Source organism: Choloepus didactylus, chromosome 8 (genome assembly GCF_015220235.1).
Source record: "Choloepus didactylus isolate mChoDid1 chromosome 8, mChoDid1.pri, whole genome shotgun sequence".
In the NCBI taxonomy this organism is placed as follows: Eukaryota; Metazoa; Chordata; class Mammalia; order Pilosa; family Megalonychidae; genus Choloepus; species Choloepus didactylus.
This window is the reverse complement of record NC_051314.1, coordinates 83,809,455-83,826,898: the sequence shown is the minus strand read 5'-3', so window position 1 is coordinate 83,826,898 and position 17,444 is coordinate 83,809,455. Positions and strand designations below refer to the sequence as shown.

The following is a 17,444-nucleotide window of genomic DNA, read 5'->3' as shown; positions in this document are numbered from 1 at the left end:
ACTAAGGACATGTGGTGATAAAAACAGCTAGGACAGAGGGGCAGATCCAGGTTTTGTAGGCTTGAAAAATATTCAAGTTTGGAGGCCCTCTTTAATAAAAACAACACAAAATTGCTGAGGCCCTTCCAGGCCTCTTGAAGTAGTGTTTGCTCGGGACCGTTCTGATTTCATTCTCAAAAGTATCTTTGGACTGTAAATGGTCTTCCTACTTGAAAAAGGCCTGTGCAAGTGAGAGCCCCACTCTGCATGGATTTCAAGTGGGTGCTGCTGGCAACCTGTATTCCCAAGCAACCACGGGTGATAGTGGTGGTGCAATCAGAAAGCAGTGGGTATCTATCCCCTTGTTCCTGCTTTTAATCACCCAGAATGCTTGTTCCTCCAGGAATGCCAGGAGCTGCATGGAGAGTTCATGGGATCTGCATGTGGCCACCATGGACCCTACACCCCTGATGTGCTCTTTTGGTCCTGCATTCTCTTTTTCACCACCTTCATCCTCTCAAGCACCTTAAAGACATTCAAGACAAGCCGCTATTTCCCAACCAGAGTAGGTCATGCATAACCCAAATCTACAATTAACCAGAGAGTGCTGTCAGAACATGTATTTCTTTTGTGTTCAAATTCTATTATAATAGAGCCTATTCTCAGCTTCCATGATGCCTGCTGAGTGGACTGGCAGGTGGAGAACTCTAAATGTCCTGATGAGCCCCCCATAGCTTTCTCTTGTCCTAGTGCCCATCAGCATCTTTCATAGATGTATGTTATGGAATGAGGGGTTAATACTTAGGGACTTTTTCATTGAAAAGTGCCAGATAAATTTAAAGTGGTAGTAGTGTTCTCCAAAAGCTATTAAGTCTAATGTCCAGAATTCTGTTGTTTCATTTCTAGAATGCTGGGGATGCTTAGCATGCAATAGCTAGAGACGGCTCCTATATATGGTAAATTGGAGTGATCACGATGGACACTGTAGAGGACTCCAAAGTCTCCTTCCAGGGATGGCTCCTGTAATAGCTTGTGAAATCACTGGCCACAGTGACTGCAGCAGCCAGCATCCTCTTGACTAGGTTGGCATGACAGAAGCCTCAACAACCTGCCCTGGTATATTTGGTATTGTTTGTATGGCACCAGGGCTTTTCTGCTAGTTTGGCAGGGCAGAATTAGAGGCTGAGTGTGGTGTGGCAAAAGGAGCCATTGCTTTGAAAAGGAGCTTGAATCAGGAGGAAACAGTAGTCTTTCTGTAAGTGAGGTCTCAATCAGGCACATTTCCAGAGGGGGAATGTGTAATGGATGGGAGGTTCAGTTGATGTTTATTGACCATATGCACATACATGGCTAAAGCCCTCACTGAACCTACATAGTAGTTAACGGGGCCATATATTAGATAAGTTCTGGGCTTTATTTCGTATCTGGACACATAGTTAACAAGTGGCAATTGTGTACTGACTACTTGCTCAGGTCTGGGTTAACTACTATAGGGGATGCAAAAGATGTTTAAGAATGTTATCTACAATCAGATAGGAAGGGGAAACAAATGAATCAATCCAGGGCCATCTGAGAAAGTAGAAAATAGTTGGATGATAACCAAGAAGGTAAGTACCATAGGAGTTTGGAGGACAGAAGAGCCAATAGGCCCTAGAATGGTCAAGATGGGTTTCAAGGGGGATGTAGGACGGGGTTTCAAAGGAAAAATGAAATCAGGTTAAGATGTTGGTGATGTTACATGTAGGTAAAATATATTTTTCTCTGTGTCTGTTGGAAGTTCAGATTAAGGCTGGCGCTTAATAGGAACTGTATTTTATTAAAGCTACCCTAAATAATAAAGTGGAACAGTTCTCTTAGGGCAAGTCTTTAATTGGATGGTAATCTCCAGCACAATGGTGATAAGTGCTATGGAGAAAAATGAAGCAAGGAACGGAGTACAGAAAGTGCTGGGATGGAGGGTGTGACAAATTTTAAATAGGGACATCAGAGAAGATCTCACAGAGAAGGTGACATTTGAGTGAACCTAAAGGAGGTGAGGGAGCTATCTAAGAATTTAACTGGAGGGAGAGTGCTCCAGGTAGAGGACCAGCAAGTACAGAGGCCCTGGTGGAGATGGGAGTGAGCCCGACATGTTTCAGAAACAGCTGAGAGGTTGGTGTGGCTGGAACAGAGCGAGTGAGGGGAGAGCAGTAGTAACTGGAACCAGAGAGGTGGCGGGCGTTAGTTTGTATAGGCCTCAAAGGCCACAGAAGGGCTTTTGGATTTTAACTCAGTGAGATGAGGTGCCATTTCAGAGTTTTAAGTAGAGAAATGGCACAATCTTACTTATGATTTTGGATTATTGCTCCAGAGGCTTTGTTTAAAGAAGACTGTAGGGGACAAGGGCAGAAGCTGCTGCAGTTATCCAGGCAAGAGATGATGGTGGCTTTGATCAAGGTCGGAGAAATGGAGGTGGTGAGAAAAGCTCAGATTTTGCCTATATTCTGAAGGTAGAGCTGACAGGGCTTGCAGATGGATTGGAAGTTGGAGAAGAAGAGTTGATAACGATGCTGAGAGGTTCTTGACTGTGCAAATGGACCTTGGCTGATCCAAAAAGCCTTATTCCAAGTTCTCAGAGCCAGCGCCTAAACCTAAGCCTAAATGTCCAAATCAAAATTCTTCAGAGGTAGTGGTGAGTTATAGTCTGTGAGAGGGTTCATTCTCCTCTATCATATCAACACTTAATGGTTATTGATTTGGGTCTACTGATATATTCTCATTTAAATATGCATATATAAATTCAACTGTAAAAATTTTACAAGTCTGAATTCTTTTTCACCCTATTTAACCTACTAAAATAGTTTTCCAATTCCTTCTCATGCCAGGTACGCTCCATGGTGAGTGATTTTGCTGTTTTCCTCACTATCTTAACAATGGTGATTATTGATTTTTTGATTGGCGTGCCATCACCAAAGCTTCAAGTCCCCAGCGTGTTCAAGGTAAACAGATCTCAGGGTACTTGGTGCCCTATGTAGTCACATGGAATTTTATTCTGAGTTGATTTCAAAGGCCTTTCTATATCCTTCCTAATAATGAGATGATTTGTAGTCCTCCAAATGGACCTTGCTATTCAGAAAAACAAACTCTTTAGCCTTGGCTGAGATTAAGTTAGAAAAGTCAGAGAAGCAAAAAAACCAAGGCTATTTAATTAATGAAAAGTATTATTTATTATCACTATTGCCACTTAATGTTTTTAATATGTTAAAATTTAAAACAATGAAGTATGTACATATGTATGTATATATTACATATATATATACTAGATGCTGTGGAAAATAGGGTCCCTGGAACAAGCCTGGTTAGGAGCACTTTCACTGAGCACCAACTGTGTAAGAGCCCTGGGAAGAGTGAAAAAGCTGACTTAGTCCTTCCCCTCAAGGAAGTGAGCTGGTCAGGGAGAATGGAACTAAGAGGGGCCTCATTGGGATTTAGAGACCCTGCCAGAGTAATTGTGACATCCCTGCTTTGTTATATAAATCCCTATAATCTATGGTATTTCTCAAAATACCCATACTATAAGAAAACAATGATCAATATGTGCGGACTCAAAATTTGTTTCAGTTTAGAGGCCCTACTTGAGTAAACAAAGAAGAGGGTGAGGCTGAGCTCAGTTTCATAGATTCCCACAGGGTGGAGAGGAGAGAAAACCTGGGCTTCTTAGTGATGCTGAGAAGAATCATATAAAATAAGTGGGTAGGCTTTATGGGGAGGCTGGGGAGGAGAAGGTGGTTGGGAATAAAGGCAATCCTGACTTGTAAATGCCCCATACAGTTGACCTTTGCCTTCTCTTTGTGTGTGTGTGTGTGTGTCTCCCTAAAGGAGTCCTGTTTAAAAATATTTTTTTCCCAAATTGTGTAAATTTTTTTCATTTTATTTTGTTAAATTCACTGAAATACCACTGGCTAGAAATTTATGGATTAACAAACACCCTCTTTAAAAATATATTATCACTGAGAGGATGTCATTCTCACCTTTGGGTGAATGAACACAATCAGCTGAGATAAGCCCGGTAGGAGGAATAGATTTTGTTGGAAAAGTAGGTAATTTGGGGACCATTAAGCAGTTCTTGGAAAGGTGCCCTGATGGGCAGGCTTAAGATAGTCAAGAAGCATTGCATTTAAAGGCCCCTGGGAGGTAGGAGAGAGATGAGAAAGGAAAATGGGACAATACAAGTGAGACAGTGTTGCTCATGGAAGGCTCTACTTTCAGGAAGAAGAAATTTTCTTCTTCCTTCCTTCCCTATTATATTACATGGCCCCAGCTCCCAGGGTCCGATCTGAAGGTTAGTACTATTACTAGTGGGTGAATACAATTAAGAGTTTAATTATTTTTTGTTACTCTGAGAACCTACCTACCACTTAAAAAATACTGTTACTAAGGAAACATAGATTCTGAAAACTTTTAGAACATAACCCATTGATAATTTGGAACTTGGTGTTACTGAAGAGTCTTTGAATCCTACAGTCATGACAAATATGGAACCAAATGCTTTGGGCACAGCAGTCTTTGCTTTGTTCATTGAATTTGGGTCAATTCTGGGTCAATTTATATTGTTGTCTTTTACCCTCCTTCACCCAGGATACCCTGGGCAGTTTTGAGGATCTAGGAGAGTTTAGGTATGTCATGAATTCCCTATTAAGATTTAGGAACAACAGTCTTGCAGGAGCATTGGAGAGGGTCCTGGATCAAATTTAGCAGTCTTGGGGCCTTTCTCAAGTCTCTGATTCCTGGGCCCTGTTTCACTGCTGACAGGAGAAGGCCCCTAGACCAATCTAATCTAAGCTCAAGAAATTCCATGCAAATGGCTCCACTTTGCCTTTATCTGTGCTGCAGGTATATTATTATAGGGCTTCAGAAGGGGAGAAGTGTGGAAGATAGTCTAAGCTATTTATATTTGTCTTTGGAAGTCATTAAGTTTCTTCCTGACAACAGACTTAGTTGTTTTATTTTACTCTGGCTAATGTTGATATGAACTTACTTTCTCTGTGCACAGGGATTTAGGGAGTAGATGGAAGGAAACACAGGATTAATGCGTATTCTACAGGAAGTTGATAATTGAGGATTGACTATTTCAAAGGGGATTTGGATCAAGGTCACAGATTTCCTAAAGAGTTGATGTATTTTCTTTCTCCCTTCCCTTCCCTTCCCTTCTTTTCCCTTCCCTTCCCTTCCCTTCCTGTCCCTTCCCTTCCCTGATTCTCATTAAAGAATCAAAAGAAATGTGAATATTGTGACTCAGTTTGATCTGTTTTACTCTAATGACTATAGTTATTTTAAAATACAAAATAAAGCCTTTTTTCCCCCTTAGCCTACAAGGGATGATCGGGGGTGGATTATCAGTCCCATTGGCCCAAATCCCTGGTGGACTGTGCTAGCTGCAATTATCCCAGCTCTTCTCTGTACTATCTTAATATTCATGGACCAGCAGATCACAGCTGTCATCATTAACAGGAAGGAACACAAGCTCAAGGTAATAAGAGATTCTGACCTAGAAGGACTAATGGCAGCCTTTTACCCTTTTTGATTATAGGGTAAGCCCTAGACCAGGAAGTGTAGATCCTAGATTAAAGCAGTCATGGAGGGTGCTCATATGGGGTTTACATTCCCTCCCTTAATGATAAAGATTGGTTTGGAGATGAGTCTTACTAGAGCAGAGTGAAATGATATGAAAGAAGCTTGGACTTCATGACTCTCCTTTCAGACCTTCAAGGAAATTGTGTGGGCAGATATCCTGGTAGTTTCAATATAGCCATGTGCTCTGGGTGAGGCGGCTGTGCAGCTTGTTTTCCTGAGGTTCGGGTCAGAACCTGGGCCACTGTCTCCTAGAGTTAAGTATCCTCCCATTGGTCCATTACTTGGGATTGCAGACTGAGCCCATGGATCCTAGGAAGGTAGAGTTAATTCCAGCACATTTCTTAGTCAGAGGCTATGTGAATTCTGTCTCCATTCTTCCCTTATTCAGAGGAGGCAACATTCAAATCTGGCAAAACCTAGGCAGTGGGGCTGGGGGAGTGAGGAGTGGGGAGGGATGTAGGAACCCAACCAGGACATTTATCCCCAATTTCTGTAGTGTATACCTTCTAGAATAGTAAAAATGTGGCTTGGTCTCTGAATACTCTGCCAGGGAACGGTAAATCTTTCAAAGTGTGGGACCCAGGGTGAGATCTGCAGGTACTTGGAAAAGCATGGATATGGTATGTATAGAATAGGGTAAGGTTTCCCTTTATCTTCCCAGTTCCTTCCAACCCGGAAGTGTTGAAAAACTCCTCTGGGATCCCTGGAACTCTTCTTCCTTACCCATACACCCCTTCCTGCTTTGGGCTTGAGACCCTTAGTTGCTGTTCTGCATCTCACAGCAGCCAAGCCACTGACAGAGTCTGTCTCTCCACAGAAAGGCTGTGGCTATCACCTGGACCTGCTAATGGTGGCCATCATGCTGGGTGTCTGCTCCATCATGGGCCTGCCCTGGTTTGTGGCTGCAACTGTCCTGTCCATCACGCATGTGAACAGCCTCAAACTGGAATCTGAGTGCTCTGCTCCTGGAGAGCAGCCCAAGTTCTTAGGTATCCGAGAGCAGAGAGTGACAGGCCTTATGATCTTTGTGCTGATGGGCTGCTCAGTCTTCATGACAACTGTATTAAAGGTAATCATTCATTCACTCATTTTAATATTGAGTGCATGCTACTAGGTACTAGGAATACAGTGGTACAACAAGCAGGCACACATCCAAATCCCTACCCCGAAAAAGCTTATTCTAATGGGGTAAAACAGATAATATGTAAGTAGAAAAGCAAATATGATGATTACCAAATGCAATAAATGATAAAAAGGAAATGCATAGTGCCCTATAGTGCTATAGAGAATAAGAGGATACTGTATTAATTATGGGGGTCAGAGCAGGCCTCTTTGGGGAGGTAGCACTGAAGATGAGAAGGAGCTAGCCATGCCAAGAAGGTGGAGATGGGAATGGTGGAAGGAGAGAAAAGCAGTCTAGTCAGGCCCCAAGGCAGGGAAGAGTGTGGTGGGTTCTAGGAAATATCAGGGCCTTGTGGTTCAAGGGTGCTGAGTTCAGGGCAAGCACACAGTGAGGTGAAGTTGGAAGGTGAGCGGGGCCAGATCATGAAGGGCCTCGTAGACCACGGTAAGGTAACCATTGAAGGGTTTTTAATATGAGAGGGACATGATCCAGTTAGTATTTTTAAATGATCACTCTAGCTGCTGTCTAGAGAAAATGTTTTTAGGGTTGAGATAAGGATATAAGCAGGTTGACCAGTTAAGCTATTCCAGGTGAGAGATGTTGCTGGCTTGGATAAAGAAGGTGGTAGTAGGGATGGATAAAAAGGCAAAACTTCTGTATATCGTGGATTCAGAACCAAAGGACTTGCTGATTGACTGATTGTGGAATGGGGGTGAGGAAAATGGAAAAATCAAAGATTGTCAAGTTCCTGACTTGACTGTATGGATAGAGAGTGATGACATTTATTAAAAGGGAGAAGACTGCAGGAAGGAGAAAGTGCTTTTGTGAGAGGTGGAACACTGGGTGGATTTTGGGTGAGTTGTCTGCAAGGCATCTGAGTGAAGAGGCTGCAGGAAGTTTCTGAGCTAAAGATATAAGTTTGGGAATCAACAGAACAGAGGTGGCCTTGAAAGTCAAGGGATGAGATCACTTAGGGAGAAGAGTGAATATAAAAGAAAAGAGGGACCAGAGAGGAGAGCAGGGTGTGGGGAACTTCGATATTTAGAAGTAGGGTAGAGGAGGAGATAGCAGCAGACTCAGAAGAAGCTGCTGGATGTGTAGGAGGGAAACCAGGAGGATGTAGAATCAGGGAAGCCCAGTAAGGGTAGTGGAGGGATTGGTTAAAAATTGTCTAGAAAGATGAAGACCAAACCAAGGCCATTGGATTTGGCAACATGGAGATCTAATCTGATTTCACAAGAGCAGATTCAATGGAATGATGGGGCAGAAGCCAACTTACAGGCTGAAAAGAGTAACAGGAAGTGAGGAAGTAAAGAGTGTGCGTGCAGACAACGCTTTCAAGAAGTTGTTCTGTAAAGCGGAACAGGAAAAGGGGCAATGACTCATGTGAGATAAGGGGTTAAAGTTTTTTGTAAAGACGGAAGATACTTTCCGCATGAGAATATTGTGATTTTTTGTGTGTGGGTGTAATACCTGCATCTGAGGAAAGAGGGTGAAAAGGAAAGCTCTCTGCCTATGTTGTCAAGCCCCAACCATTTTGAAGCATTTCCTTCTCTCCCCCTCTTTCTGGTTGACTTTTCTATCACTATGGCCTGCACTGCAAGTGCCCTTCTAGGGTAAGAATTGAGAGGGATGGTAAAAAACAATCTTCTGTCTCCTTTCCACTAAACATTGCCACCTCTCTTCAGGCCTTCCATCCTCCACCCCTACTCCCACTCCCACCCCTGGACTAGGTGCTATCTGGAGGGGCCCAAAGGCTATTGCTCCTCCAGGACCAACCACCCAGTTGTGGTAGTGGGACATTGCCTGGCCTTCCTGTAACTGTCATGGGAAGATTCCTTTACGATGCCATTCAACAGTTCTAGAAACAAGGCCATCACCAAATTAAGAAGTTTGCTCATTCTAGAGCTTGAACTACATGAAATCCAAGGGGGGTTTTCTAATTTTGAGAGAATTATGTCTGAGAATGTTCCTAGCCCCAGAAAAAAAGCAAGTCAAGTTTAGCCTTCATCTATGAGACTATCATTGCCTTGATTCTGTAGGCCTCATTTCCTACATCATAGTGTTGCTCTGAAGATTTCCTAGATTGATAGATGTGAACGTGTGTGGGAAAGTTATATTCAAGAGTTGTGTGTGTATTCAAATGCAATGTAATAATATTACTGTTTCCCCCCAAATCATTCTCTCTCTGGCAAGATATCACCCCACTTCTATCCTCAGGTCTCTGGTCAGTAAACAAGGAAACTTTTTAGTCTGTGTTAAAATACTCCAAAATCCCTAAGGAGATGAGGAGATGATTGTGTGATTACAAAAGATTAAAAAGGCATCAATTTGTAAAAGAGGTGTGTGTGTGTGTGTGTGTGTGTGTGTGTGTGTCTGCCTGCCCCTCCCCACAGAGGAAGAAAAGCCAGACAGTGGTAAGATTTCAGGCCTATGATTTAACCAGGACTAGATTACACTGTTTGGTGTGATCATTTCAGTACAAAATGATTTTTATCATTGTCAGCTTCTGCTTTTGCTTTTATTTCTAAATCATGCAAAGGCAGCAGAAATTAATGCATTTATGCAGCTGTTTTGTGACTTTGTTTCCTTCTTGAAGATTTAAAATTTTACATTGTCTTGAGTGTGCTATGCATGATAATCAAATTTAATTTCTGGTCTTTTTGCCCTTTTGTTTCTAGTTTATTCCGATGCCAGTACTTTATGGAGTTTTCCTCTATATGGGAGTTTCTTCACTACAGGGAATTCAGGTATTGTATGCTTCAGCCAGGGAGATGTCTTCTACTTTTTTTCTTTTCCTTTTGTTTTTTTTTTTTAATTAGAGAAGTTTTGGGTTTACAAATCAATCATGCATAAAATACAGGATTCCCATATAACACCTGTTCTGGTTTGCTAATGCTGCCATTTTGCAAAACAACAGAATTGGATTGGCTTTTATAAAGGTGGTTTATTTGGTTACAAAGTTACAGTCTTAAAGCCATTAAGTGTCCAAGGTAAGGCATCCAAAATAGGATACCTTCACCGGAGAAAGGCCATTGTCATCTGGAAAACCTCTGTTAGCTGGGAAGACACATGACTGGCGTCTGCTTGCTCCCAGGTTGCGTTTCAAAATGGCATTCTCCAAAATGTCAGTGTGAGCTTTCAACGGCCATCTTCAAAATGTCTGTCTCAGCTGCAGCTCTGAGGTCCTTCTATTTGTGAGCTCTTTTATAAGACTCCAGTGAACTAATCAAGGCCCATGCTGAATGGGTGGGGCCACACCTCCATGGAAACAATCAGAGGTCACACCCTAACCAAAGGTGTTTCACTCCCAGTTGGGTGGGTCACATCTCCATGGAAACAACCTAATCCCAATATCCCACCAGATTTCATTAAAAGATCATGGCTTTTTCTTGGGGAACATAATATATCCAAACTGGCCCAACACCCTGTTATTAATACCTTACTTTGGGGTGGTACATTTGTTACAGCTAATGAAAGAACATTTTTGTAATTGTACTATTATAGTCCATGTTTAACTTAGGGTTCATTGTTTGTGTTGTGCAGTACCATTGACATTTTTTACGTTTTTATTCTAGTACCATATATGCAACCTAAAATTTCCCCTTTTAACCGCATTCGAATATATACTTCATTGCTTCAAAGGTTCACAATATTGCACTTCCATCACTTCCATCCATTATCAAAAATTTCCCATTGTCCCAAATAGAAACTCTGTACATTTTAAACCTTCACTCCCTATTCCCTATCCCCACCTTGTCCCTGAGTAACCTATATTCTTGAGTCTGACTCTATGAATTTGCTTATTCTAATTATTACAGATCAGTGAGATCATACAATATTTGTCCTTTTGTGTCTGGCTTATTTCATTCAATATGATGGCTTCAAGATTCATCCCTGTTGTTGCATGGATCAGAACTTCATTCTTTTTTATGACTAAATAATATTCCATTGTATATATTTATGTATATATGTGGTATATATATATATATATATACACACACACCACATTTTGTTTATCCATTCATTGGTTAATGGGCCCTTGGCTTGCTTCCATCTTTTGGCAATTGTGAATAATGCCACTATGAACATTAGTGTGCAAGTTTGAGTCCCTGCATTCAGTTCTTAGAAGTAGGATTGCCAGGTCATATGTTAATTCTGTACTTTCTGAGGAACTGCCAAACTGTCTTCCACAGCGGCTGCACCATTTTGCATTCCCGCCACCAATGAATGAGTATTCCTATTTCTCCATATCCTCTCCAACACTTGTAATTTTCTCTGTTTTTAAGTAGCTATTCTAATGTGTATGAAATGGTATCTCACTGTTTTGGTGTGCATTTCCCTAATGGCTTATGATGTTGAACATCTTTTCATGTGCTTTTTGGCCATTTGTGTATCTTCTTTGGCGAAATGTCTATTCAAGTCTTTAGCACAATGTCTTCTTGCTGCCAACTCGCTTGTCTTGGCCAGAGAGGGATGGCTTCCCAAGGGAAGCACAAATCAGATCTTGATAAACCATTTCCTAGTCTTGCCAGTTTGGCTATTTTAGACATCTGTTTGACTATGGGGCAAAATACATGTTGGCACGAGGATACGGAGATTTCCAGGGTGGCTTGGTTTAAAGGTGTGGTTCCAATCATTAATTATCCAACAGACAGTTATTGGGTACTTTGTAAATTTTAGGTACTGGAAAACTTGTATCTGAAAGGTTTGTCAACAACCAAACTGTCCTCTTTCCTCCCTAATGAAGCAGCACTAGTTTTATGTCAGGCTAAAACGTGTCTATAAACCTCCTCTATGAGGATTTAACTTGGGGATGACTGGTGAAGAGTTTGGGGAGTCATAGGGGTTGCTCCAGGTAAGCAGATGTTGCTTCTGTCTTTGCCTTTTCCCATATATCAACTCATTCCTCTTTCTGGATCCTCTGAGCAGAGAAAATCAGGGACTTATAAACATCCTGGGTACCTCAGGTAATATAACATAACTTCTTCTTTTATTACTGACTGGTTCCTCCTATTTAAAAAAAAATTAACTTTTTATTTAAAATACTTTCAAACTTACAACATAGTACAAAAATAATGTAAACCCCATACAGAGAACCCCTCCCCCAGATACCCAGATCCATCTGTTTTAATATTTTGTCACATTTGCCTGTTTTCTTTCCCCTCCATCCCTCCCTCTGTCCCTCCCTTACACACTCCGTCCATGCCTCCCCCCTCCCTCCCCCTTCCTCCTTCCCTCCCTCCCTCCCACCCTTCCTTCCTTCCTACCTTCCTTCCTTCCTTCCTTCATTGTGGGAACATATATACAACATAAATTTTCCTATCTCAGTTACTCCCAAGCATGCCATTTAATGGAATTAATCACTTTCAGAATATTGTGGTACCATCACTACCTTCCATTACTAAAATTTTCCCATCTCCCCAAACAGAAACCCTGTACCCATAATGTATTAATTCCCCATTATCTTGCCTGGCAACCTGTACTCTAATTTCTGTTTCTATGAGCTTGCATATTCTCTGATATTTTCTTTGTAGTTACCATGGGGCTTAAATTTAATGTCCTAAATCTATAAGAATATCATTTGCTTTGATATCAACTTAACTTCAATAGGATACACAAACTAAGTTCCTATACCCCTCCATTCACCCACTTTATGTAGTTCTTGTCACAAATTACATGTTTATACATTATGTATCCATAACCATTTCTCATTACATTTTATGCATTTGCTTTTTACATTCTGGAGGAAGTAAAAAGTGGAGTTATAAACCCAAAATACAATAGTACTGGCATTTATATTTACCCCATGTCATTGCCCTCACCAGAGATCTTTATTTCTTCATGTGGCTTTGGTCTATTGTCTATTGTCCTTTCCTTTCAACCTGCAGAACTCTGTTTAGTATTTTTTGTAGGGCTGATCTCGTGGTGCCAAACTCCTTCCGTTTTTGTTTATCTGGGAATGTCTTAATCTCTCCCTCATTCTTGAAAGATAATTTTGCTGGATATAGAATTCTTGGTTGGCTTTTTTTTTCTTTCAGCACTTTAAATCTGCCATCCCACTGCCTTCTTGCCTCCATGGTTTGTGATGAGAAATTGGCACATAATCTGTTGAGGCACCCTTGTTGCTCTTCTCTTTCAGCTTTCAGAATCCTCTATCTTTGGTGTTGGACAGTTTGATTATAATATGCCGCTGCATGGTTCTATTTAGTTTTATCCTATTTGGAGTTTGTTGAGCATCTTGGATGTGTATATTCATGTCTTTTGTTATATTTGGGGTTTTTTTCAACCATTATTTCTTTGAATATTCTCTCTGCCCCTTTCTTTCTTTTCCTTTTGGTACTTACACAAAGCATAAATTGGTACACTTGATGGTGTCTCACAGGTTCCTCAGGCTCTGTTAACTTTTCTTCATTTTTTTCTTCTTTCTACGCCTCAGACTGGATAATTTCAATTGTCTTATTTTCAAGTTCTCTGATCCTTTCTTCTGCCAGGCCCAATCTGTTCTTAAACCCCTCTAGGGAATTTTTTATTTCTCTTACTGTGGTCTTCAGCTCTATTTGGTTTCTTTTCATAATTTCCATCTCTATTGATATTCTCTTTGTGTTCATCTATCATATTCCTAATTCCCTTTAGTTCTTTGTCCTTGTTTTCCTTTAGCTCTTTGAGCATATTTAGGAACATTTAAAAAAATCTTTCTCTGGTGTGTCCCAGGTTTGGTCCTCCTCATTGATGTTTTCTAATGCTGTTAGAATTTTCTCCTTTGCCTGGGCCATCACTTCATGTTTCTTTGTATGTTTTGTAGCCTTTTGTTGAAACCTGGGCATTTTGATATTTTAATGTGTTATTGCTGGGATTTAGACTCTGAGGAATCTATTCCTTAAGATGGTATCCAGCTATTGTTCTGATCGAGTTTTCCTTGAATACCAGAAGCTAACAACAACAAAAAAAAACACCTTTCTCAGTCTCTGCAGATTTACCTATGCAAGTGTTCTCCTTCATGGCTTACCTATACAATGAGTTTAGAGAATAGCTCCAGGCCAAAGTGTAGGGCCCCCCCTGATCCTTTCTGTGCATGTATCTTGTCTTGGACATGTATGTTTGCCCTTAGAAATCTCCCCTTTTACATAGTTCCAAATATTATGTTTCCTAGTAGTTTCCTCATGGTCCCAGGCATTGGCACTGTATGTCCTAGAGCCAGCAATCCTTTGCCCCAAGCAACACAGCCTGACTGCTCTCTCACAGCATGCTGTAGGAGAACCCTGTGAACTGCTTTCTACACACAGGGCAAGTTCTGGAATGGCAAGTCCCTCAGGCATTACCAGACAGATTGGGCCAGATATACATGCTCACAGTATGTGCACAAGGGTTACTCTCCTCCCTCTGGGACTGGGACTAGGGAACTGTACTAGAAGTGTGGGCTGGCTCCGTGCCTAGCCAGTAAGGGGTGGGGAAGTGGCCAGCCAGATCATGAAATTCCTACTGATTTTAAGTAGCCTTTTTCTTGATTCAATGCTTGCTGTGTTACTGCAGTTCTTTAACTGTTTTCTGGAGCTTTGAAAAAGATGTTTCTGCCAGGTTTTGCTGGTTGTTCAAAGCTTCTGTGGGGGAATGGAGCCCTGACACATATCACTTCACCATCTTAAGCATGACGGGGCCTTCTCTTTATTTTTATGCCAGTGGTCATTCCTTCTTATACACTGGCCTCTAATTGACCTTGGCCAGCTTATTTAATCTTTATAGGTCACTGTTTTCCTTTTTTATGGCATAAAGATTATCATATTTTCAGTATCCAGAATGTTATGAGGTTTCATTTTATCATTTTACTTTAATTAATAAAGACCTCTAGAATCCTCAAAGAACAGGTATGTGATTTGGTCTTGATAGAAAGCAGAAAGATACAACTGGTTTATTTTGTTTTCAGTACTCTCTGAGGAAGATCTCTCTCAGGGCCATGGTGTGAGCTATGGGAAAGAACTTTGAATCTAGAATTAGAAAAGATGAACTCAACTTTTGACTGCCACTTACCAGCTGTGGCCAAATTACCTGATCTTTCTGAGACTCAAGTTTCCACAGTGAAACAGTGTTACCTACCATTTCCAGCAGGTGATATAATAGATGTGAATGGGAATAACAACGCTTCTGGCATCAAGACAGCTCCTGATAATAAATTCTGGTTCTCTTCTTTCAGTTCTTTGACCGTCTGAAGCTCTTTGGGATGCCTGCGAAGCACCAGCCGGACTTTATCTACCTGCGGCACGTGCCACTGCGCAAAGTGCACCTCTTCACCCTCATCCAGCTGACCTGCCTTGTCCTGCTGTGGGTCATCAAGGCATCTCCAGCTGCCATTGTCTTTCCAATGATGGTGAGGTTTTTATTTTTTTTTTACTTGGTCTTTGCAGCTGCAACATTCTCTTTGGATACCCTACTGATGGATGTCTCCATTTTGTCAAAATGCATGTAGGGCTCCGAATTTGAGTGTTATGGTCAGAGTCTGAGCATTTGGTTAAAGAAATAGCAGATTCCTGGGTTCACCTGGAGGGGATCGACCAATTTTGGATTTATTGGGAAAGTAAATGTTAAAATAGGGAGAAATGTGATTGAATTTAATAGACCTGATTAGCCTAGTTCTTATCCAGCTGCTATATGTAGCAGTGAAATTTCAGTCAATCCAGCCAGGTCATTCTCTGGCTATTCTTGGTCTCCTTTTGGCAAAAATGGCCTTGTGGAAAGAAAATGGAGCAGCATTTGACACAACTTGGACCTATACTGAAAATATTCCTATGTAGGTCCTTTCTTTATTGAGAAAATTAGCTGTTCAGATTTTAGGCAAGCCACTTCCTTTCCCTCAGTCTCCTCATCTATAAAATGTAAGGCCAGGCCAGAGAGCAGAGTCAAAAACCACTAGCAATGCATGATGCAGGCATGAGGCAAAATTCTGGGAGGTTAATGTATAAGCAAAGGATCCAAAGGAATAGAGATGGTCCTTCAAGGTTCTCTCCTCCCATGGCAAGACAGGCTTGGGCTGGGCATGACTGGCACTACCTGGCAGCGCTTCTGGAGAGGCTCTCCACCTCATGCTGACTTTCATCCTTTCCTCCTGAACCCAAGCCAGGGGAAGGCAGCTGGCAGATGAAGGGTTTCTTTCTTCAATGAGGAAATTAAATCAGTTGCTCTTTAAGTTACAGGGTTATTATGATGATAGTTAAAAACAATATATCATGTAACCACTTAACCTCAGTGCCTGGCACAAAGAGGACATGCAATAAATGGCAACAATTATGTTTATTGTGAATTTGCTTTTGCTTGTAATGTCCTAGTCTGTTGTGAAATTAAGACTTTGTTTTTAAATCCAGGAAGGAAATTGGCCCTTTTAACCCACTTTCTTTCTTGATTTCTCATCAGGTTTTGGCTTTGGTCTTTGTCAGGAAAGTCATGGATCTCTGTTTCTCCAAGCGAGAGCTGAGTTGGTTAGATGATCTCATGCCTGAAAGCAAAAAGAAGAAGTTGGATGATGCCAAAAAGAAAGCCAAGGAGGAAGAGGTCATAGTCCTTGCATCAGCTGTGCACTTCGGGGCAGCCTCAAATTACAGAACATATGAGGGGTCTTATGATAAGTCAGCATATCTGGAATGCCAAGGGTTATATTTAGGAGTTCGAGAGATCACCCCAAAGATGTTCTCAGCTGATTCTTGTTCCTGTCTGTCCTTCATTTTCAGATGTGATAGCCAGTTGTGTTTTTCCTTTGTGTGTCTACAGTCTACTTATCAAGTTCACACTTAGAATATGGACATCAAATCTGCTCTTACTATCAGATCTGATGGCTCATGTTCTTCCAAAAGACCTAATTTGACAAATATGTGAAACCCATTATTTTCTGAGAGGATTTGTTATGCATGTAATTGCAAATGTTACTTGGTCAGGACCATGCAAAAATAACTGTCCTTTCTCATTTCCCTTAGCATTTGACATCTTGCCATCCACATAATGGACCCTCAATAAATAGCCTATATATGCAAAGAATGGATGTGTAGTAAAATGAAAATACCAAGCCAAAATGAAAATTCACCAGATGTGAATGTTCAGGGAAGTGTTTCCAGAAGCAGTTAGTGTCTGAATTAGTGTCTTTCAAAATGCATCTTAAAGGATATTTTCCCCTAATATCTTAAAAATTTTTAAACATTGTATTATTAAATAAGCATTAACAATTATGATTGTAAGCATTAAAGCAATGGAAGAAATATTTAAAGAGAAGATTGACAGAATTCACTACATAAAATGTAAAACTTTCAGGCATTCCAAAACTCTACAAACAAAAATTTTTAGTAATAGACAAGTTGAAACAACTGTTAGTATTTTTACTGTTCAAATAATTCTTGTAAATAAGAACAAGAATGAAACAAAATGAGCGATGGACATAGATAATTCATAAAAGAAGTTTCCTTATGATAAAAAGTTCATTCCCACTAATAATCCAAAAATTGGAAATGTAAACATGAAGATCACATTTTTTCACTTATCAAATTGGCAAATATTTTTAAAAGATAAAAAATAACCAGTGTTGGCAAGACTGTAATATCTCTTTTTTTCTTCCAGGAGGCTGAGAAAATGTTAGAAATGGGAGGAGACAAGTTCTCCTTGGAGAGCAGGAAATTACTAAGTAGTCCTGGAAAGAACATCAGTTTCAGGTAAAACCCCACAAACACCAAGGAGTTTAGTTTGTTGGTTA

The 17,444-nt window shown here is 40.8% G+C and overlaps 1 protein-coding gene across 1 annotated transcript in view; it reads left to right on the top strand.

Annotated features, from left to right (window-relative positions):
* The window catches only part of SLC4A8 (solute carrier family 4 member 8), an 82,298-nt gene that overhangs the window by 56,997 nt on the left and 7,857 nt on the right, over nucleotides 1-17,444 (top strand). The window contains exons 16-23 of the mRNA XM_037845024.1: nucleotides 383-544; nucleotides 2,844-2,957; nucleotides 5,327-5,488; nucleotides 6,410-6,661; nucleotides 9,397-9,465; nucleotides 14,907-15,080; nucleotides 16,121-16,258; nucleotides 17,312-17,403. Coding sequence (XP_037700952.1) covers nucleotides 383-544; nucleotides 2,844-2,957; nucleotides 5,327-5,488; nucleotides 6,410-6,661; nucleotides 9,397-9,465; nucleotides 14,907-15,080; nucleotides 16,121-16,258; nucleotides 17,312-17,403 — 1,163 coding nt within the window. The remainder of the gene's footprint in view (nucleotides 1-382; nucleotides 545-2,843; nucleotides 2,958-5,326; nucleotides 5,489-6,409; nucleotides 6,662-9,396; nucleotides 9,466-14,906; nucleotides 15,081-16,120; nucleotides 16,259-17,311; nucleotides 17,404-17,444) is intronic.